General features: G+C 40.6%; 3 protein-coding genes and 3 pseudogenes across 4 annotated transcripts; 2 read left to right on the top strand and 4 right to left on the bottom strand.

The window, feature by feature from the left end:
• Positions 1-693: 693 nt before the first annotated feature.
• LOC145485546 (uncharacterized) lies at positions 694-2,178 on the bottom strand (annotated as a pseudogene).
• A 133-nt stretch (positions 2,179-2,311) lies between these two features.
• Positions 2,312-3,058, bottom strand: LOC145483508 (uncharacterized; annotated as a pseudogene).
• A 2,537-nt stretch (positions 3,059-5,595) lies between these two features.
• Positions 5,596-8,874, bottom strand: LOC145483507 (uncharacterized). 2 transcript variants are annotated; one of them, XM_081462029.1, is made up of 4 exons: positions 7,998-8,874; positions 6,971-7,129; positions 6,738-6,804; positions 5,596-6,300 (listed from the first exon to the last, which is right to left on the bottom strand). In XM_081462029.1, the coding sequence occupies exons 2-4, from the start codon at positions 7,051-7,053 to the stop codon at positions 5,605-5,607; spliced, it is 846 nt and encodes a 281-aa protein (XP_081318155.1). In that variant the 5' UTR covers positions 7,054-7,129; positions 7,998-8,874; the 3' UTR covers positions 5,596-5,604. The 2 variants fall into 2 exon arrangements, with proteins under 2 accessions (XP_081318155.1, XP_081318154.1); XM_081462028.1 differs by lacking the exon at positions 7,998-8,874 and having other exon boundaries at positions 6,971-7,928.
• A 2,399-nt stretch (positions 8,875-11,273) lies between these two features.
• On the bottom strand, positions 11,274-13,982 carry LOC145485325 (histidine N-acetyltransferase-like). The gene has a single exon (XM_081464007.1). The coding sequence runs from the start codon at positions 13,970-13,972 to the stop codon at positions 13,055-13,057; it is 918 nt and encodes a 305-aa protein (XP_081320133.1). The 5' UTR covers positions 13,973-13,982; the 3' UTR covers positions 11,274-13,054.
• A 4,690-nt stretch (positions 13,983-18,672) lies between these two features.
• LOC145485391 (uncharacterized) lies at positions 18,673-20,783 on the top strand. The gene is made up of 2 exons (XM_081464059.1): positions 18,673-19,155; positions 19,491-20,783. The coding sequence occupies exons 1-2, from the start codon at positions 19,099-19,101 to the stop codon at positions 20,187-20,189; spliced, it is 756 nt and encodes a 251-aa protein (XP_081320185.1). The 5' UTR covers positions 18,673-19,098; the 3' UTR covers positions 20,190-20,783.
• A 1,031-nt stretch (positions 20,784-21,814) lies between these two features.
• Positions 21,815-23,375, top strand: LOC145485390 (uncharacterized; annotated as a pseudogene).

Below are 23,375 nucleotides of genomic sequence, written 5' to 3'. Positions count from 1 at the left end.
TTGACCCATAATGCTCCTTGGAAAACTCAAAAAGTTCTTATGGCATTGATGATACAGATGTTTGACAGGCCAAACACGACTCCTGTTGATCAAGATAGGAGAACTTTGACCTTCAAAGCTTTGCTCTAACGAGTACATTTTTCAAAATTTATTTTTAAAGTTGGCTTGATAGCTTCACTGGATTCATTGGCTAGCGCGACACCTGTACCACAGAGGTCGTGGGTTCGATTCCGTTTGCCGAATATCTGTAAGTAACTACATTGATCTCTCATGTCTTGGCAAGCTAGAAAGGAGGCACCCAAATATCCTAAAAAAAGTGTGTAACCTTTACTGAGGAATACATGAGTTTTGAGGTGATGTAAATTCTAAAGTTGTAAATCGACATGTAAATAGTTTGTAAATATTGTACAGAAATGTATTTTATATTTATGGAGAGAGATAGTTCATTACAGTTTGTCACAGGTTTTAACAGTAAACAGGTAGATCAACTCACTGTTTCTCACTGATTAAAGGTTTTTTTTTTCTCAAAGCCTCCCATTGGCCCAATCATTTGCGAACTTAGACGTACTGTTTTAAAACAGGTTTCCGTACTTTATCTTTTACAAAATTACGAATCCTAATCCATACTTTACTAAACAAGTTCCGAGTTTCCTGTTGGCTAATAATCGCAAACAAGTTAAAACAAAAATGTGTTTACCGTGTTTCTATCATAAGAACGACTTTACCGTCAGTCATGTAGCCACAGAACCACCATTGAGTTGTCCCATCATTATGAAGGGTGCAGCTAAAATCTCGCTTACAACTTGATTGAAGCCGAAGTTGTCCTCACTTGGAACAGCTCCAGCTTATGGTCTGAACGCGCAGTCAGTGTGATTAATGTCGATGTGAAGAGCGTAACGGTCACGCACCTGCCAGAACGGTGCTGTGGTAGCACTCGCTGCATTTCCACGGATATTTACATAGTCCACTGGTAAACACTGACCGTCACCATGATATGCCATGATATCGAAGTTGCTGAACTTGCCTCTGAGGTAATCTCTGTAACTAACTGTTCCCATTTTGGACATACTCCACTGCATTTCGTCAAAGCTGCAGCTTGCTCGCCAGTATGTGGATAGACTGCGGATACTCTTCATGCGAGCCAGAGTCTGGCGGTAACTGTACCAGTTTGGAGTGTTGTAGTTGATAGCTGCGTCTTGCCTAAAAGCCTTGCATTTAAACTGCGGTATATCTTTGGATGTTATGTCCCAAGACATGACTAGGGTCCAGGCTGCTCCCGGCTCAGATGCGAGATCGCAGTAAGCTACATACCGCTGATCTGATGCATCAAAAAGCCAGTAGAAGCCGTTTTCGAAATTGCCTTGTTGTAGGTAGTCCAAACAGGATCGGGCTTTGAGGTTTCTCTCTTGCAAATAGATACCATGACGAAACTGCAATTTAGAAATTGACAAAACTAAATAATTAATCTATGTTAAAATCTGCCTCGTGCCCAGGCGTCCCTCCTTGGTCTGGGCGCGGAGCGTGTGGAGTTGTCGGACAAGAACCGCCTTGCTAGTTACCTTGATAGTTACCGACGAAATGCAACAGCGCCTGAGGTTTAGCTTGAAAGCATCCACTGTCTGCAGTACGTACTTCTCAACTTCTGCTGATTGTCCGTGACGTTCTGGAGAAATGCTAAACACGGAGCTTAATCAAAATGTCACATGAAAACGACAGTATGGAAATTGAGAATCAAGGGGCTGTTGTGCTGTCTCGAGTAACACGGCTGTTCGGTCAAAATACCCTTAATTTTGGAAAACGTTGAAAGTTAAAGCGATCTTTTGGACCACTGTACATCTACTTTAAAAATGAACGGTTATCGATACTTTCATGTGGCATTTGGCGTTTCACTTGAAAGCCACTCAAACGTGACATTTGCCTCGCACAGCTTGCAGCAAATCAAGTGGATTTAATATCATTTGTATCCAGTATTGGAGGTAATTTTTATATGTTATTACAAACAAGAAACTCGTTAGTTACAGAGGGTCTTCAAGTAAATAGATAAAAGACTTCAAAGTTTTTCATTTTTGAAAGACGTGTTTATTATTATTTAAATCGTGCACCGCTACTTTTAAATCAACGTTGCTACTTTTTTAACTTACAAAGAACACTGCTTAAGTGCCCGCTTCTAACTTGCATTTTTCCTTACTTAATGTTACTTCCTCAGGGATCGCGATTCTCTATATCTTACTAAATAGGGCAAATTTCCAGTGTCTAGAACCAAAGTAGACTCGACAATGCATCTTCCGCATTTACCAACTAACTGAATCGCCTAGTTAGCCATGTAGCCACCAAACCACCATTGAGTTGTCTGATCATCTCCCATGGCACAGCGGAAATTCTTGTTAAAGTGAGCGTAGTAACCAAAGTTATCTCTACTTGGGGCAGCTCCTGCGTTAGGTTTAAAGGTACAGCCAGTAGACTGGCTGTCGATGTGAACGAGGTAACCGTCCTGAACCTGCCTGAACTGTGCAGTGGTAACCCTCGCTGCATGTCCACGTATATTCACATAATCCACAGGGAAACATTGACCGTCACCAAGAAATGTCATGATGTCAAAGTCGCTGAACTTGCCTCTGAGGTAATCTCTGTAATCAATCTTTTATTGCATTTGGTTAAAGCTGCAGGTTGCTCGCCAGTATGTTGATCGACTGCGGATGCTCTTCATGCGAGCTAGAGTCTGGTGGTAACCGTACCAGTTTGGAGTGTCGTGATTAACTGGCGCGTCTTGCATGAAAGCCTTGTTTTTAATCTCAGGCAAATCTTTATTTTTCCGGCTCCATGACATGACTAAGGTCGAGGTTGCTCCGGGCTCCGATGAAAAATCGCAGTAAACGACGTATCGTTTGAACTGCTCATCAAAAAGCCAGTAGAAGCCGTTTTTGAACTCGCCATGCCCTAAGTAGTCCAAACAGGATCGGACGATGAAACTGTTTATTTGCAAGTGGATATTATCGGGGGACTGAAACAGAAAAAGAAACATGTAACGAACCAAATCAGCATTGCTCTTCATTACCATTATGTTTTAGTGGAGTTGTGATTTAGATGCATGTGGATACAGATAAAAAATATTACCGATTTTATTTTGCCCAGGGTGATTAAAATCAGCAGAGAAAACAAGTTCAATTTCTCGTGAGATTTGAGAAAGGTAAGTTGCTGAATAAATTGTGTCGGGGTAGTTTGGTCCTACACAAGGTATCTCTGGGTTTCTGGGTGAACTCAAAACGAAGGAGCTTTGTATAACAAGAGAGCTCAGAGAATTTGTGAGCGAAGTATTTCCTGTCTAGGAATCAGAGTTCGCGAGACTTTGTCATGTCAGATTTAACAGAATACAAACACGGCAAGGGACTGCAAACGAAAATGCTGTTTATAGTACGAAGGATCTGTGATAGACCTGATAGGCTAAAAATAGAAATATAACCAAGAAAGGCTGATATGGTGCAAAGCCAAGACGGAACCGTGGACAACTGTTTCGAGACCCAGCCTGGTCAAGTTACATCCTGGATTTATAAGTTTGGACTCTCATCCCTGCTAGGTTGTAAATAATCAGCGTCCACTAATGGTGTGTGCAGCAATCACAATATCTTAGGAGGAGTCTGTTGTGGAGTACATTATACATCTACCTTGGTGATAACTTCTGCGATATGGAGAAATTCACGTATTTCCTCAATATGGCAAACATCAGTTCGTACGTTTTTTTTTTTTTTTTCCTTCAGACTTGTGACTCTTTTCGCCACCTGAATTTTAGATGAATTTTCAACTATAAGTCATGTAAAGGTGAAAGAAAAGCTACAGAAAAATGGTCTTATCAGTGGAAAATCGAATTTATCCTCGCTAGTACTTCACGTGCAAATATACAAATTTGTAGTTTTCCTCTCCATGGACATGCAAAATTCCCGGTAATGAGTGCCCAGACCACCATTCGATCTTGACGCATTGGCTTGACGCTTTCATCCGACATCCTTTCTCAAAACAGGTATATACGATTACTGACACACGTCTACGCGCTTTATCCAGACCGCAGCCGTGACAATTGTTTCTCACAGCTTGCTGTAAATTAAGTGGATTCAATGTCATTTTCAGTATGGAAGACAGGTAATTTATAAACGTTGTAAGATAGAGAGCAAATTGCTGAATTCTCATCGGCCGAGACAGAGAGCATATTTTCTTAATTTTGTCTTCTAGTGAGGGCAAATTTACTTAAAAATGATTCGTTTTCTAGTCGCTTGGCAAGGGAGAAGAACCTTGCTTTGCCATTATTTTTCAAGGTTTATTGAAGAACTAAGGGAAATGCCTAAGCGAAAATGCACTGGAAGAGTGAAGAAGAAATTTGGAAAAGCGACCAAAAGAACACAAAACGAATGGCCCGCTTTTGTCTTTCCGTAATCGATCGATTGATACCAGGCGTACAAAATAAAATTCCCTTTGAACAAAAATACCATCAACACCATTAAAATGAGGAAACTGAAGGAGCACTCACTACTTAGATTAGCAATCACAGTCATAGGAAGCCGGTCGACCGCAATGCAAAATAAAGAACTTCACGTACCGCAAATTAGCACACTGAAGAACTCCATGACCGCGACTCAGGAGAAGAACGAGAAAAGCACATTCAAGAACAATGACTGCAAAGTTCCGCATTCAACAATAGCAGATTTGCACGTTGTCGTCATTTGACTACAACTACCAGAATTCCTTTCGTTTTTTCTTTATTATTTAAATTTTAAATTACCAGTGGGGTTTAAATACCAATTGCCCTGATTAGCATAAGAAACAGAAAAAGTGAAGGATTCTGGTGGTCGTAGTCAAATGGCGCCATCATGCAAATCGCCTATTGTCTTGATGTAGCTGTACCCACCAAAGTGATCCGCGACATGCTACTCGAGAAAAGTCTACAACTTCAGACTGGACACAAGTGACATTAATCGTTAATTTTACTCAGCTCCATGTGATCACCTAATTAAAAAAATGAATAAATCACTTCAAAGTTTTTCTTTCTGGAAAGACATATTAATTATTGTCATTTAAACCGTACAGTAGTAGTAACAGTAACTGTAACTTCATTTTTACATAATTCAATTACAAGCTTTAGTTGCTATTTGTTTAAATCTGTTAATTAAACGAAGGAAAAACTTCCATCGTTGGGACTCAAGATTATTTTAACCGTATTATATGTTTGGTTAGAAAAGAGAATAAAGAGAAAAAAAGGAAATTTGAGAAGATAAATAAAATTAAACCAAAACATTATTAGAAATTATTAGAAATTAAGTAGCGAAACGTGGTTGGCAGGAGGGCCGTATACTAATAATGCATCACTACCTTTAAATCAACGTTGCTGGCATATCTTTATTGGTCAAAGAGCAATGCTCAACGAGTCAGCTTCTAACTTGCATTTCAGTTTTCCTTACTTAGTGTTTTTACTTCCTCAAGGATTGCGATTCTCAATATCTTACTAGATGAGGCAGTTTTCTATCAGGCTTAAGTTTTACATTTCCATTTTTAGTGTCCAGAACCAATGTGGACCCGACAACACGTCTGCCGCATATACCGACTAAATCAATCGTGCTAGTCCGCCATGTAGCCACCAAACCACCATTGGGTTGTCTGATCGTCTCCCATAGTGCAGCGGAAATTCTTGTTAAAGCTTTCGTAGCAACCAAAGTTATCCTCACTTGGAACAGCTCCAGCGAGAGGTTTAAAGGTACAGCCGTTGGATTTATGACTGTCGATGTGGATGGGGTACATGTTTTTGCGCTGCCAGAACTGTGCTGTGGTACCAATCGCTGTATGTCCACGAAGATTCACATAATCAACTAGAAAGCATTGTCCGTTCGCATCATATGTCATGATGTCCAAGTCGCTGAACTTGCCTCTGAGGTAGTCTCTGTAATCAATTTTTTGTTGCATTTGGTCAAAGCTGCAGGTTGCTCGCCAGTGTGTGGATTGGCTGCGGATGTTTTTCATTCGGGCCAGAGTCTGGCGGTAGATGTACCAGTTTGGAGTGTTGTGGTTAACGGATGCGTCTTGCATAAAAGCTTGTTTTCTAAATTGAGGCAAGTCTTTGTTTGCCAAGCTCCATGACATGACAAGCGTCCAGGCTGCTCCCGGCTCGGATGAGAGGTCACAGTAAGCCACGTATCGCTTGTCATGGTCGGCATCAAAAAGCCAGTAGAAGCCGTTTTCAAACTTGCCACGTCTCAGGTAGTCCAAACAGGATCTGGCCTTGACATGGTTTGTTTGCAAGTGGATATTTTCGCGAGACTGAAATAGAGAAATTGAACAATTTTTCTAGTTCAGTCACTAAGGAAATGCTAAGTGAAATGAAAACGAAAATGATCAACTGAGCTTAATACAAACAAAAAAAATCCAAATAAGAAATTGCATCTCCAGCTAAAAAAAAAGACACTGTTTGGCCAAGAAGGGTAATTATAACAAAACGAGAAAAAGGAGCGGATTAAGAAAGTTAAATGAAGCGTATTCCAAGCAAATTGTACATGTGGGCTTTGACATCTCGTCTTCAGTCTTCAGTATTGACGAGACTTCTAAACATTTTTCTTAAAACTGAAGCTTTACGAAAAGCCATTTCGTTCAACATAGATTTGCTTTCGGTCTGACTTTTTGTCTTTAGGCAACAGGGGACTGGCATGTAAATATTAACTAGAGTTGAATAGATCAATACTGCCATACAATTTACTTACGGATGATCTTACTTGACTCGCGGCAGCCAACACCAGCAGACAAAACAGTCTGAGTTTCATCACGCCTCTGAAAGGAAAGTCAACAACGAAGCCACAGAATCTATGGAGATGTATGTTATGTATCGCAAATAGTAATACGTAAATATGAAAGTTTTCTAGTTGTATATCACCACTGAATTGTACTGAATTAGAAGGTTTGATTCTTCCTACAAGTCGTTAACGTTTCCACTTACCTGCTCACCTTGGTAGGTTGAATCACTTCTACAGTATGACTAAGGCCGCGAACTTGTTCAATATATACCCGGCAGTATTTCATCGGTGGATCAGATCTTGGCTACATTCTGTAAACATCCGCTATTTCTGCAACACGTACGTGAGGACTTCTGGTGCTTCTGAGGGTCAGGGATCAGATATTTCTTGTTGGTACCATACCACACAACTGAAAAGTCCTTTTCGCGCGGTCTGATTGGTCAACTCGGTGGTAATTAGCAAAGAACTTTGCACGTCCTAACAAGTGAAGGAAAACAAAATGCCTTCCCGTTTAGCTTCGGTTACCGAAGAGGAAATTGTTTCGATAAACGAGAAGCTAGCTTTTCAGCTTGTGTGGTATATATTAAAACAATTATTCACCTTAGTGTCAGTGAAAGTGGTAGATATTTACCTAGCCGCTTTGCGAATCAGTAAATATCCACCACCATTCACCTCCACCTCGGTTGATTAATTGTTATTAAAGCTATCTTTGTAAACATCCGGTTTGTCTACAGCACGTGCAAATCTCAGGTAGAGATTATGGTTACCGATTTTGCAGACATCCGCTGCGCGCTGTCTAGAGCACATATTTCTCAACTTCGATTGATTATACGTGGAGTTGAACAAGAATGCGGAACACCATCCTCGAACTAGAAATTCTCTGTCACGTGTGCAGAACAGACTTGAACGCTGTTTATAAATTCACAACAATTAGATGATGATGAGACACTTTCGAGTTGCAAAATATTAATTTGACTGACATTTTGTTTCGTAATCTGCTCACATTATCATTGCTCGGTTTTAATTTGAAGTTGTATAATGTTATGCGAAAACGTCGCTTAACAAAAATTGAGAATCAAGGCTATATACGGTCCAAATGGTGTTTAAATTATCGAAATATTGCAACGCTGAATGTACTATTCGCCAAAAGTACAGGCTTTCCCTCGGCTAGTGCTATTTTGTCCCAAATGTGCAGTGAAAATGAATGCACGAATTCATTCATTATCTTACCAGATAACATATGATCGTGTGGATCAGTCAGCTACAGGCTAGTTAACATCCGTAACCCCTTATAAACTGTGGGCTGTTTTGTTCAAATAAACGCCTTAACCGAAAATTCTAACCAACGTGAGCATCAGCTATGGACCATTTTGAAACTCAACATCCGCTATGTCTGCGCCCTCTGACCCACGTGTGGATCAGCCGCCTGAACTAGTGTGTAGTTCTCGCCCACGTGCAGATCAGCAGCTATTGGCGATTTTTGTACCCTTTCCTATTTCTCTGCAAATTTAAGTCACGTAGTATTTGGGTAATATTTTGTAGATGCCCGCTTTTCTGCAACTTTCTACCCGCGTGAGGATCAGCCCTGACTATTTGTTGTAACCTGCTGGTCTGTGTGTAACTTCTTATCCACATGTGGATCATCATCATCAGCATCATCATCGATTCCTTCTTACGCATGCGCCTCGTGGAGAAAGGGACCTCGTGTGATTCAGATAGAGTTTACTTTCAGCTGAAAAAGTGTCGCACTAACTCACCTATGTCTATAGCTTCTGGCTCACGTGAGTTTAAGCTGTAATCTACTCTTTCCTGAGGAAGCGGTGTCACGATATTTTAAGTCATTTTTTTAAAAGTCTTTTTTACGGAAACAAATTACTTTCAGACAAGAAGGAAAAAGTAAATTAAACAAAAACACCAAACTAAAGGTTATGATTGAGGAATATTAATACAGATTGCGAATGACAAACTTGAAAAAATTGGGCGTTTTTATAAAATGAGCCGTCCGCTACGTGGATCCTCTACCATCAGCTACAGTATGTCTGAGACACGCCGATCGGTACTTCTAACCCACATGTGCGTTTAGACAATGAGCATAGACAACTATCTCTCCAGCGATCGATCGAAGCGAGCATAGGGAAACCAGCCTTAAAGGAGCTACGTCACGGTATACCCATCTTGAAAAGTTCAGCCTAGATTTTTCGAGTTCGCTATTTGTAATCCGTGTCTATCTTCTTTATCCTTATCCATCCTTCATCATTTATGATTTATTAATATCTCTTTGGTGTTCTTCTATCTTAGTAAAACAATGATACTATTTTCAGGTTTCCTTTAATTTAAAAGTAATTTTGTACTTGGCCCAAAAAACTCAAAATGCCGTAAAGTAGGCAGGAAAACAGTGGGTAAATATATATACTTTTGTATTTATCGCTACTTTTGGGCGATCGCTGCTTTCGCGAGTACGATGCGCGTCATACATACATTTGACAGTACGAATCAGTCATTGTCCGGCTTTGATTTTTACGTTGTCTGTGATTACGGTATGGGAAGCGAGTTTAGCGTATCTATCAGTTGCCGTGAAATTTAACGCCACTTTCATGAGAGCTCTTCATTTGTCAATAACAGAGCATGGTTCCATTTTATCTACTATTGGTCTGCCGAAGAGAATTGTGAGCGTAATGCCAGCTATGGGCCCGGACGCACTGAGCAAATTTTTGTTTATTTTGCAAAAAAATCTGTCACCAATTCCCTGAGACAAGTGCGCCCGGTAATTTTTAGATCTACCAAATTTTGTCAAGGCTTACCAAACTTCAAAGACGCCGTCGTCCTGCCTAGGAGCAGGATAAATTTTTGTCAGGCGTGAAATCTGACAGATTTGTCAATTTACACGCCATGACTTGAAGGAAAATGTCAATCAAGAAAATTTGATCTCTATTTTTAGTCGGAGTATTTCAGTCCAAAGCCTGCCAAAATTATTTCATATTTGTGCGGCAATCAAACGGTGAAGAGGGAAGATTCGTTCCTCGGTATGCTGCATGACGATCCTTACCTAGAATATAACTATTACTGTTCCCAAGTTTACGTTCCAGCGGCCAAGTACTGTTCGATTTGTCAGCATTTGTACATCCCTATGCAAACCGACCAAATACATCTGTATGCAAACCACCCGAGTCAGCCGAGTACATGTACAAGTTATTGTGGTTAACAAATATTTTGCTGTCTCTCAGTGCGCCCACGCTTGACAAATTGAAAATTTGGTAGAGACAAATTTTGTCGAGATTTTTGGAAGGCCAAACAAATTTTGTCAGTCCAGTGCGTCCGGACCCTATTACATGACCACTTAATCGATGAAAAACCGTCTAATTACTCCTTATCTCTGGTGTCTGAGCAACATAACTACGTTACTCGAAGTGCATCCCTGCAACACTTAAATCCCGGTTTCTCCAGAATAAATATAAGGAAATTTTGCCCCACTGTTATTGGGTGTTACTATTGGAATGACCTTCCTTTATCTATACGTAACTTAGCGACCAGAAAACGTTTTAAAAAAGCACTCTTCCAGTATTATTTTGCTCAGTATTAATTAATACATACCTCTTCCTCTCCTATGTTAAGTTAACTTTTTTACCCTAATTATTATTGTCAATTAAACAAGGGCATCTAATTAGCTTGCTATATTTTTGCCCTTTTCCATTTCTCCTCTTACTTGTTTACTTTATATTTATCTTTGTAATTTTAGAATGGAATAAATAAATAAAATGAAAAAAAATGAAAAATGTGAGCCTAATTCCACACTAGCCGACAGTGCTCGGCGCTTACAAAAGAACTTTCCGAGAAATATAGATACCATCAACTCTCATCAAGATTTGTATAAACAGCTGCAGAGTTGCATACAATATTTTTTCTCGGTGCCATATTCAATTTCCTGTAAATGATCTGATACAAAAGGAAACAGGAGGGCACAAACAATTTGGCGGCAAAAAGTATACATGCAACTTTGCGGGGGCTGCGTACACGAAACTATCGTCTGCTGGCAGCCGGGTTTTTCTCTAAGAGTCACTTAGACGAGTCTTTAGTCATCACGAACGCAAAGGGAAGGTATGGCGGTGGCCGAGCAGGGAAGAAGGCGGGACAAGGGTGGTATGGCCGAGTAGGGAAGAAGGCGAGACGAGAAAAAACCGTCTGCAGAATCTTTTAAACTTTTCAAACCCTTCGTCAGCCCAACAACGGAGTACCTGATTGGTCAATATGTGCCCGACGACAGATAGTTGACAGAAGGATAAATAAAGCGTCATAAGTTTCGCGCGAAGCACAACAAAGAGTCTCGAGCGATGCAATGGCGGATCATCCCGATTATCAATGTAAAATGGGGTTAACCAAGCCTATACAACTCCTACGGTTCGTGACATTTGTACACTCAATTTGCCGCCCTCTCTTCGGTCACTCGACCTTTTTGTTGCTTCCCTCGTGTTAATAAAGGGCACTTCATGTTCTGCTATAAGGAGGAATTTTAAGCAGAGTTGAGCCGTATAAAGATCGTGCTATAGCAAAAGGTCAAGGTCTGCATGATTTCCGCTGTTATCTGCATGTCGCTTCGTCGAGTTTGACACCTCTGTAATTTGCTATGTGTTTATGCATTTTTTAGGCTCGTTTCTTTTGCAAGATAGTTTTTAAGTCTCCAAGTATTTGCTCTGGAGGGACAAAATAGAGATTTATCGTGAAAATACTGCTTACTTGCATTCTATATTGTGACGCCGGGCCCGGCTGTGATTAGAGCTGTTTGCACGGTGCAGTAGGTCAGGGTGAGTAGGTAATTTCTTATCAAGAATGTTTGTCCTCGTGCTTTTTATTTTCGGAGACGCCGTAGCTTTATTTAGAGAAAGCTATCACGTTTCTCTAGGGACATTCTTGTGTTTCTTGCAGCTATCTGATCGAGATTATGTTTCGATGTATAGGTTTATTCCTCCTTTTGGTCGTTCTGGTACCACACGATTCAAAATGTAGTTGTTTACGCGCAAGTCTGTTGACTGTATTGCGTGTTGTATATGCCATTGTTCGGCTGAGTTCAGGCAAAAATCCTGGCAGAATTTGGTTTTTTGTACTTTACACCCACAAAGTCGACAGCAATCCCCAGAGCACGACGCGTTTTTCGGTTTAAGTACGGAAGCAAGCTTGTCAGGTGTTTCTCTTGACGACAACATCGAAGAATGACCTTAGCTTTGCTTGCGAAATTCGCCCGACAAAAGAATTTGGTATTTCGTAAACATAACATAAGAGTTTGAGCAATCGGTTCATGTTACTGCTGTACTCAAACTAGTTTGCGTTTTCACTAGGCCGATTAACTAGCTGAACATTCTTTCTAGGTGTTTGTTTACAGACCATCATTTGCTAGTTAAACGTGTCATCTGTTTTCACTGGAAATTAAAACCAAGAATTTAACCCGCTGACTCAGAAGATTCAAATTACAAAACCGCGCAACTTTCAAAGATAGCTGAGAGAGGAAGCGCTTTTAATGACTTCTCTTGTATTGATTTAGGAGATCGAGAAGGCATTTTTTTTCCAGAGGATACGGGTAATGTCCCCAGAAATGAGGAAGATGCGACGAAATGCTGTAATGCAGGAACTTGTTCTGCACGTCGAGCGACGCCGTGTCCTGGCCAGGGAACTGGAGAATCTAGCGGGACCGTAGGAATGGTAAACCGAAATAATTGAGAAGGACTATTGAACTCGTCTGCCGCTTAAAGTTCTGTTTCGCAAATGAACCGCGATACGAGCGTCTGGTAAATACTATTGTTAAATTCTTTGCAGGCGTCTGTCACTACGCACAATGTGATTGGCTGCGGCATTTATCGGGACAAGTTATACCATCTCGCGATGTAATATAACTTGGCGTGAATTTCCGGTCATATTGGCGAGATAATCGCTTCTTTTTTCTGGTGAAAACAGCGTGCATTTTTAACTCGCTAAACTCATGACGAACTGTTTTCACTGAATTTCCGGACTTTTCCGACTTTATCTAGCCAAAATTGTCCTAGTGAAAACACATTTAATTAGTTAATTGGTAAATGAGATTATTTTTGAGATTATTCGTGAGTGTCCTCAAAAACATGAGAAGGGTCTGTGGTCTGCTTTTCTTCTCGTGCGTGCCGCGCTCATGTCTCGTCCCATTTCCTTTTAGCCAGAACATCTCTCCTCTAATCCCTACTGAATTTCGAGAGAAAAACAGACTGCCAGCAATCCAACGAAACTCAGGTGGGTTCTCCATCCTGGGCGCAGTTTGTATAGTAAAGCTAAGGCCGTGAAAACTTCTTTTCATATAGCTTCGCTGACGTTTTCGACGTCTCTTCATCTAACTGTTGTTGTAATTGTTCTTGTAACACTCTTTTTCCCCGGTTTGTCAAACTTCTGTCTTGAAACGTGTCGAAACTGAAATCTCCTTTTATGACTTCCTGGGCTCGCTGAAATTGATGCAGAAGATGTGCTTCGTACAGAACTGGATCACTGGTGTAAACATTCACCGACCAGTGCACAAATTTTACTCTTGGCGACAATACTCCGAAGCTGACTGATCTTGGAAAATCATTATCGCTGCATTTCTCGACGGCGAAATACAAATCGATCTCTTGCTGCAGGTAATCGATATTTGATCTTAGAGGCTCTATAGGGAAATGCTCGATTACTAGTAAATTGTTTGGAAACAATTTATGTGCTACAGGGCCGGAAAAGATAACATCGCAAAGGTACTCTTTAGTACAAGCCTCAATCTGGATGGTTGTGGAAAAGGGATGTAAGTGCAAAGCGTTCTTGTTACAATACGAGCTCAAAATATCCAACTGAAGAAGTTTTGTTTGCGAGGAATAGCTTTTCCCAGTTGTGAATCGTTCTCGATAAACGCTCGGATAGCGTCTTTGTATGAACTCATTCATTGCTTTTGATAGCTGGGTATAAACACCCTGTCCGCGAAATTCCGCGAAAGTACGGCCTGCTCGACGAATCGCTGTTCTTCCTTCATCAACGACGGAACACGCAACCAAACCTGCAAGCTTCTCACCAATATAAGCGAGCATAATGTCCAGCTTGTCCATATTCATCCATGCTTGGTATCTTAATGGCAGATAGTCGTGTCCATCATAGATTCCCTCTGACAATTTCAGAATTTCGCCGAAGTCACTCGACCTGGCGATACGAAAAGTCAGTTCTTGATTCATCGTCGACTCCCATCCGAACTCATCAAATACTCATCGACACAGTACACTATACACTTACAAGGAACATGAAAGCGAAACTACAAAGCCTGGTTTTCGCTAGTCTCCTCCGCAGCCGTTTTTTGGGATGTCACGCAACGCTCCCCCCAAAGAAACGGCTGCTCACATCCGAACAACATTCCTTTCACGAAATTAGCCAATCACCGCTTCCGTTCCATTTTCAAGAACGTATTCGCGCCAAATTCGCCCTTTGAAACTTGTCCAATCAGGGAATGTTTTTTATCTTTGTATCCCGTCGTGGGAGATGTCACAAATAAACATACAGATTTCCGGCTTTTGTTTAGGGACGCCGAAAAATACCGGCGACGCTTGAACGAGCTTTCTATGTAGCTGAAGACTCTTCAAAGTTCAAGTTAATTATTAGAAGCTTTCAACTCAAAAAATTACTGTCGAGAAGGAAGATATCTATTTTAACTTAATAAAGGAACCAGGAAATCAAGTAGCTTCGCTCGATTTGTTGACATCGAGTTCTGAATGCCGCTCTTTCCGGCTTGATTACAATCTGTAGCAAACGTTTGGCCCTTGATTGACGCTTACAATTTGACATTTCGAGAAAATATATATTGTCTCATATATAGCTAAACATAGCGATGAGCACATGAAGCACTCGTACTTAGGACTTTCATTTACAATTTTTTTCGTCCGTCATGATCGTAACCTGCGAACACCGCCTATTTTTGGCGACGTGCGGCGTGAAACAAAAGCCAGAAATCCCTCGCGTGTTCGCACCGCAGACCTTTCCGCGCGAAAGCTTACGTCATTCACACTTTGCTATTATGTGATTGGTCTGTTCAACGGAGCGCAAACAAACCACAAACAAACCACAAACACAAAAGGAAAAGAATGTGGTTCGGATGTGAGCAGCCGTTTCTTTGGGGGGAGCGTTGCGTGACATCCCAAAAAACGGCTGCGGAGGAGACTAGGTTTTCGCCAGCGCCTGAGAATAGAGTGTGTTCACGTGACGTCATCAAATTCTCAAATCCAAAACTTAAGGTTTTATCCTCATCAGGCATAAGAGGTACTAAATTTATTTCCGTTTACAACTTTCCAGCTCAGTAGGATCCTTCGTTTGAAACCAGCACATTTTGAATTTCGGGGTTATGGCAGTGCGTGACATGAAACTAAGATCGCGTTTGTCGAATAACATACACTTATCTCGTGATCTTTAGGCCTTTTAGGAGTTAAAGTATTTGGAAAAGTGCTTGTGTAAATGTTTCTTGGTTCGGTGCAGATAATCAGTTGTCTAGATACCCAACGTAAGTTTCAGATGTTTGCACTATTTTCCGGCCGCCACATGGCGTATGGCGGCTCCATACTAGGCTCTATAAGACATTTCGACGAATTTCTTAGGCTCGATTGTCAGCCGCTGTTCGGGAAAGGAGCCCGCGCTCTTCCCCCGAACTCTTCTCGGGGAGGAACGTAGACCGGACTCGAGAAAGCGGCGGAAATCGAGCTTACGAATTTCTCAACTTTGGGACAACGCACACACCTTATTTATCGTCTATAATATCACAATTTCTTGACTTTATCAACTGAATGGTTTTTGATTTTATTTTTTATTGCGTGACAACGCACACACTCTATAAGCTACATATACACAAGTAGCAACATGCTTTTAACCGGTTAGTTGTTGTAATGCCCGGTTGTAATGCTAACCTTTTAGCGCCGCGAAAATTATTTGTATATTTTGTTGACGTATGGTTGCAAATTTGTTTCATTTCTTTCATTATTATAAGCATCAACTGAAAAAGAGTGGTTATATTGATTCGTCAAAAAGAAGTGCGGAAAAAATGTTGGAAACCGTTGTGAGCTACGCTACAGGCCATTAGACTGCTGGTAGTTTGTTTGTCTCTCGAAATTCAGTAGGGGTTATGAGGGGAGATGTTCTGGCTAAAGGGAAATGGGACGAGACATGGGCGCGATACGCAAGAGAAGAAAAACAAAAAAACTACTTGATTTTAATTAGTTAATTGGTTAATTCGATTATATTTGACAAATGTGAGTGTCCTCAAAAACATGAGAAGAGAAGATTCTGCAGACGTTTTCTCTCGTCTCGCCTTCTTCCCTGCTCGGCCATACCACCCTTGTCCCGCCTTCTTCCCTACTCGGCCACCGCCATACCTTCCCTTCGCGTTCGCGATGACTAAAGACTCGTCTAAATGACCCTTAGAGAAAAAAACCGGCTGCCAGCAGACTACAGGCCATTAAATTTCCCACGAAATTAAAAAATGGTAAATATGGTGGCGGGAACCAGAGCGATCAAAGTGACATTTCAAGATTTAAAATATATTCCCAGAAGATTTTCCCAGAGAGGTTATAGAAAATGAAAGTGAGATTAGGAAGCAGTCGGTACAGAAACTGAAACTTTAGTTGAAATTTTAACTCAACAACAATAAGCAAAATAAACATAAGGGCTGATGACCCGTTCTTTATGTATGGTCATGTACGCCTGAACCGGCGTAAAAAATGCATTTAGTTTATCTTAATTCTGAACAGCTTTCGTGAGTGGAAACTTCTCCTACAGCTAGCCGTAATGTGGCTCTGAAATAATTGTTCCAGATTTTAAACTTCAGTATACATTGAACATCATTGTATTCGTCCCGTAATAAGTAAAATAGTGGACTTAAACACAGACCCTATAAAACTAAAATCGGCGAAGTTGCCCAATGAAATCATGAAAAGGGACACAAAGAAAAATTGAACTTAGTTGATTTCAATGGCATTTCACGACCCTTCGCTGATTCGTGTCATTACAAATAAGCTGAAAATTCTCCCTGCAAAGATTTCTGATTTAAAACTGAAACGTGCAGTGAGCTACGTAACTATTATTTGGACATATCTTTATTCTGTCAGCGGTTTGGTAAAGTTCATCCACATCTCCTTCCCGTCTTTGCCCCTGGGATTTACGAATTCCAGAAGATCCTTGAAATGAAGACATGATCGTAAGAATATTTACTCGTCATATCAAACACTAAGCGATGCATTGTAATCTCTTAGATGAGCATTACTGAGACCGGCTGATGTCCTATTTCTTTCCATAACGTGTGTACCTTAAAGTGAGCCTCAGTGACTAACAAGCTGCCGAGTTTCAACACATTTATAGTGGAGCCCCATAACTATACGAACAAAACCACATGCATGCATAGAAATAGGAAACCATGCTTCCCTTTCTTGATGGTCAACATGGTTAGCGGAGTGGATCGCGCGCGCTTACGCCTTACGACGAAAAGCGACGACGTCGTGCAACATGGCGGCCATATACTCTAGCTAATAGGTTGACCGAGGCATGCAACCTTAGTTTACAGCGTCCATCTTTGATATTGGACATCCAAGTCATGGTCAATTGACACCCGTCAAAACAAGGTATCCACTGACCAGTATCACGTGACCATATAGCAGGCTCAGGTTTAGAAATCATCGAGGTCACGTGTTTGTTTTTGAAGGTGACTGCTGACCATGTACTGGTTTTCGATTGGATCGTCAAGTTTTTGTAAAAAAGCTCCGCATTTAGGCTTGTTTAAATCCATATATTATTTGGAAAATGTAATTTGTTTGCCGATGATTAAAATGATGTTCCGCTTACTGCTTCTCCCCATGACGATTAATTTTAATTTGGATTATCATGTCTACTCGTTTCACGCAGAGAGAACTGAAATTCATTGAGAATGAATTTTTTTGTGGAACAGCTCTGCCAGTTAAAAGTTTGTCAAGTGCCCTTTTTTGTAGTAACAGCTGCCAGGAGAACTTCCTCAGCGTGGCGTTGCCTGAATTGAGTTAATCCCCAAAGTAAGGTAAGCACAAAAATTATCGTCAGGTGTCGAAATAAGAGTAAAGCCTGGCTTTTACTGAAAAGGCGAGCATAAGCACAAACAAGAACCATCAGAACACGGAGTAACCCATGTAAGAGCATAACGATAAAAAAAAATGCGATGCTCGTGTTTGCCCTAATGTTTCGGACTTCTTGTATCAACCCTGCAGTTGTTCCCATGAGTCCTATGAATATGCAGCTGGTAAAAACAGGGCTTAACTCAATTACTTTCTCGTTTGTGGTACTCTGGAATCTTAGTGTATAAGGTATGAAAGAGTCAGCAGCTGAGCAGTGCTTGGCTGTCATTGCCAACTACAAAACGCCTTACAAACATTAGGGACGTCCAGGTTTTAGGCTTCGTACTGATAACTCATCTCTCTCATGTAGTACACTTTTACCCACTCTAACGAAAAGAAGATGACCTCCCAAAAATTGGTTTTTATTCTGTAGTGTCTAATTCTATATTTCTAACCTACCTCATCTATTACCATACAGCCTATGTCATTTTGACATGGCAAATGTTTATACTGAAAAGCAGCTCTCAGCTGCTTTACACTAAGACTTAGTCTGACTAGTGATATATTGACTAAATACCAAGTTTAAGGATTATTAGAATTACTGATGTTTGAATTGTTAGCTTATTTTACCTCTACACGTAACGTAACTTAAAACTGGAAAACCTTGTTATTGTTTGCTGCTTTGAGTAGCTATGTACGTGTCTTCTCTTTGAAACACTTTTTGTTTAGTCTTTTTTTTATATACAGACGGGCGTTCTATACTGAATAACTTATTTGACCAGAGGGAAAAAACAATCAGTTTGTGAGGTATATTGATATTTGAAATGTTTATAATAGAAAGCCTGTTACTGTGCGACACGATTAAAAGATTGCCTCGCAGACATTTTCAGTAAATATACTTTTCTTCACCCACACCAAACCACTGAGTCTTCAAGGTAGGTAGATGTTCGTAGTTTCAACTTTCAAAGAGAGGTTTCCTTCTAATGAACTGCAACATTTCTAACAATGGTAGATTCGGTTCATCGCAAAAGTGGATCTCGCGTATTACATTTCACAGAAAAAGATGAATGCGAGCATCATTTGAACAGAATTGAATATCTCTATACACTAAGTGTTTCTCATTCACCCCACAGCCTTTCACCTCACTTTAGCATTTGTACTTAAGCCCTCAGATTGAGACGTGCACCTTCATAACTACTCGCCGTTTTTCTCTCCAAAAGCTGCGCTGCTCAATTGTGACCGAAATGAAACTGATCCTGTTTTATGTGCTGTTTTTGACCGCCGTGAGTCAAGAAAAATTGGTAAAGTATTTCATTCGACATTTATTAAACATTAAGTAATGTAGAATGCTATTTTGAAAAATTAATTTCCTAGTTGGAATGATCCTTCTCCTTTCTTGAAATTAATTTTTCATCAGTCCGCGCCTCTTCTCAAGTTCATAATAAGCTATATATCTTTGGAGTTACTTTCCCACTAAATTAGCTTTTATTCTTCCTATTTTTGGAGACATGTGAATACAAATAAATATCAAATGGTCTTTTACAGCTGATTTACCAACATGAATACGTCCCGGCTCATGGAAAAGTCTCTCTAATTCAGTGGCACTGATCCTGATTGTTGTTTTGCTTTATTTCAGTCCTCTAAAGCTATCCACTTGGAAATGAAAGGCTTCATCCCGCGATCTTGTTTGGATTACCTACGACATGGCATCTTTGGAAGCGACTTCTACTGGCTCTTTGACAGCCACGATAAGCGATACGTGACTTACCGCGATTTCTCGTCTGAGCAGGGCGCAGCCTGGACGCTTGTCATGTCCTGGAACCGAGCATCGAAAGATCTTCCTCATTTTCGAAGCAAGACATTTCTGCAGGACGCACCAATCAACCACAAGACTCCGAACTGGAACTCTTACCGCCAGACTCTGGCTCGAATGAAGACTCTCCGCAGCCAATCAAAGTACTGGCGAGCAACCTGCAGCTTTGACCAAATCCAACAAAAGATTGATTACAGAGACTACCTCAGAGGCAAGTTCAGCGACTTTGACATTATGACATATAATGGTCACGCCCAGTGTTTCCCAGTGGACTATGTGAATATCCGTGGATATGCGGCAGGGAGTGGTACCACAGCGAGATTCTGGCAGGTTCTCAACACTTACACCCTTCACACCGACAGTTTTCACACCGGTGACTGTGCCTTCAAACCTAACACTGGTGCTGTTAAAAGTGAAGATAACTTTGGTTTCTACGAAGTCATCAACAAGAATTTCCGCTGCACCATGGCAGATGATTCGACAACCCAATGGTGGTTCGGTGGATACTTGGATGAACTATGAAGTCGTCTGTATATAGACTCTGTAAGCAGTGATATGAAGCCAAGCTAAATTATATCACCATAGACCCATTCAAAAAGAGCTACAATTGTTTTAGCTACTAGAGCTTTATAGAATACAATGGATGGCACTTGGAAATATATAAACAATTATGGTATTTTGAGAATTTCTGATGATTTTGCCATAAGTGCGGCAAGTTTGTTATCTATTTAAATCGGAAAATCCCACACGTGGCCACTTCTGCTCTGTTGTTATGTTCCTGCTGTTTCTCATTAAATAGGAATACCGTCTAAATATCCCATAGAGTGACAAGAGCGGATCAATCCGACTTGATCTTTACGTTAAACTAATTTAATTCTGTTGTGAATTTTTGCTCTTTGAAGACACAATTAACGACGACAATTCTTGAATGGATCTATAGGACTATAATCAGACTGGACCATCCTGTAAACAATTTGTTAGAGGTAGTTAGTGCATGGAGGACAAGTTAGACTGATATAATAAATCTGGTATACGAAACCAGGCTCTCTAAAAGTGACCACAGTTTTAATATGAACGTGAATTGCAAACTTTTTTCTGGTGGCTTAATACAGTTTTGGCTAGACTCAAAGGCTCTTAAACGCAATAGTGCTAAAACCTTTTACCTGGCTTCATTTTAGTCGCGCGGCAAAAATGACGCAAAAAAACTATAAACGATATAAGGATAGAGGAAAGCAAGTTACGTTTATCACTTAGTGATCACGTGAAAGCCTCATGGTTTCAATATCCTCTCAGGCATGTGTTTAAATCTGGAACTAAAACATACTTAAAGAAAGGTCATAAACAGCGGCCAGAAGAGTACTAAGTCTGTCTTTCTATATTTGCCGATCTCAATTTTATTTGGTTTCTGTGTTTGTAGTAACAACCGCTAGGAGATTTCCTTCTATAAAGCGTTTTGCTAATCGAACTAACCAGAAAACCGTAAACGCTACAAAATTTAGCCTAAAATTCGGGGAAAAGAGTAAAGCCTGCCTTCCACTAGCATAAGTGAGCATAACCCCAAAGATAATCATCAATATAAACCACAAGAAAAAACTAAGTACTGCACACAAAAGTATAAGGATTCAAATTTTGATCCTCGTATTTACCCTGGCATTTCTTAGTGCCAAAATAAAGCTGAACGTTGTTCTTATGAGGGAAAACCTTGTGAAAACCAGTCTTACAGTTCTTTCTTGCAAATGGAACTCTGGAATCTAAGAGCATAAAATGAGCAACAGCCAGCCGAAAAGTGCGTGGCTGTCATTGACATGTACAAATGGCTCGTACTCATTTGGGGCCTCTATGCCGGCTAACATCTTTGCATCTTTAACTTTCCCGGAAAGTAAGTAAGGCTTACTTTCCTTACTATGTAATAATATGTTCTCATTTAACGAAAGGTAGACGACTTTCATCAAAGTGACTTTCAATCGAAAGGCTTCCCTAACCCACTTCATTTACTGACAGCCTGTGTCATTTTGGCAAAGCCTGTGTAAGCTTGCAGAAGCTCCACGAGACGAGATATTTGTCTGTGTCGTAATATTTTTAATAACTTTTTGCCTTGAATATTTGCAGACTGGCACTCTTAGCTGAATAGCTTGCTTAACCAGAGGACAAAACTGATCAGATTGTGAGGTCTTGCTGTGTGAAATGTTTATAATAGGAAGCCCGTAATTGTACTACGAGATTACAATATTGCTTCGTATATAGTTATGGTAAATATAAGGTTCTTAACTAACATCAAACTACTGAATCTTCAAGGTAGGTAGGTGAAACGAATTATCATGATGGTTGCGACAGATCATCTTTCGTGATCGCTATTGAACCTCTACATTTAGTAAAATAGTAGTAGATTGGGTTCCTTACACAAGCAGATCTCGCATAATATAGATGAATGCAAATATCACTCCCGCATTTGAGTAGTAGCATCGAATCTCTACCGACATATACCGAGTGTTTCTCATTTGTCCTACAGCCTTTGACTTTTTCCTCTTCAGTAGTTTGCTCAAACTTTCAGGTCAAGACATGTTCCTTTATAGTTACCAATCAGTTTTCGTCTCCAAAGGCTGTGCTGCTCAATTCTGACGGAAATGAAACTGAGCCTGTTTGCTCTGCTATTTTTGGGCATAGTGAGTCAAGAAAAATTGGTAAAGTATTTCAGTTAACATTTAAGATACATTTAGTAACGTAGAAAGCTTTTTAGTTTAGTTAATTTCCAAGATGAAACGATTCTTTCCCTTTCTTGAAATTTATTTTTAATCAGTCCGCTCCTCCTCTCCCGTTGATAAGCTATATGTTTTGGGGATTATTTTCCAACCAAATTTGGTTTTTATGTGTAGTCATGCTATCAAACGCGTATACCTGTTAAGGGCCCTTTACCATCATAAATACTTCCCAGCTCATGATGTCTCGCTAAAACAGTGGAACTCTGATTGTTGTTTTGCTTTATTTCAGTTCCCTAAAGCTATCCACCTGGAAATGAAAGGTTTTATCGCGCGATCCTGTTTGGATTACCTGCAACATGGCGTCTTTGAAAGTGACTTCTACTGGCTTTTTGATAGCCATGATAAGCGTTACGTGGCTTACTGCGATTTCTCGTCTGAGCAGGGCGCAGCTTAGACACTTGTCATGTCTTGGAGCCGAGCATCGAAAGATCTTCCTCATTTTCAAAGCAAGACATTTCTGCAAGACGCGCCAATCAACCACAAGACCCCAAACTGGAACTCTTATCGCCAGACTCTGGCTCGAATGAAAACTCTCCGCAGCCAATCAACATACTGGCGAGCAACCTGCAGCTTTGACCAAATGCAACAAAAGATTGATTACAGAGATTACCTCAGAGGCAAGTTCAGCGACTTTGACATCATGACGTATGTTGGTGAGGGTAAATGTTTCCCGGTAGATTTCGCAATATCCGTGGACATGTGGCAGGGAGTGGTACTACAGCAAGGTTCTGGCAGGTTCTCAACACTTACATCCTTCACACCGACAGTTTTCACACCGGTGACTGTGCCTTCAAACCTAACACTGGTGCTGTTAAAAGTGAAGATAACTTTGGTTTCTACGAAGTCATCAACAAGAATTTCCGCTGCACCATGGCAGATGATTCGACAACCCAATGGTGGTTCGGTGGATACTTGGATGAACTATGAAGTCGTCTGTATATAGACTCTG

This window comes from Orbicella franksi, chromosome 4, assembly GCF_964199315.1.
Source record: "Orbicella franksi chromosome 4, jaOrbFran1.1, whole genome shotgun sequence".
Taxonomy (NCBI): Eukaryota; Metazoa; Cnidaria; class Anthozoa; order Scleractinia; family Merulinidae; genus Orbicella; species Orbicella franksi.
The sequence above is the reverse complement of the archived record's forward strand: the minus strand, read 5'-3'. Positions and strand labels throughout refer to the sequence as shown.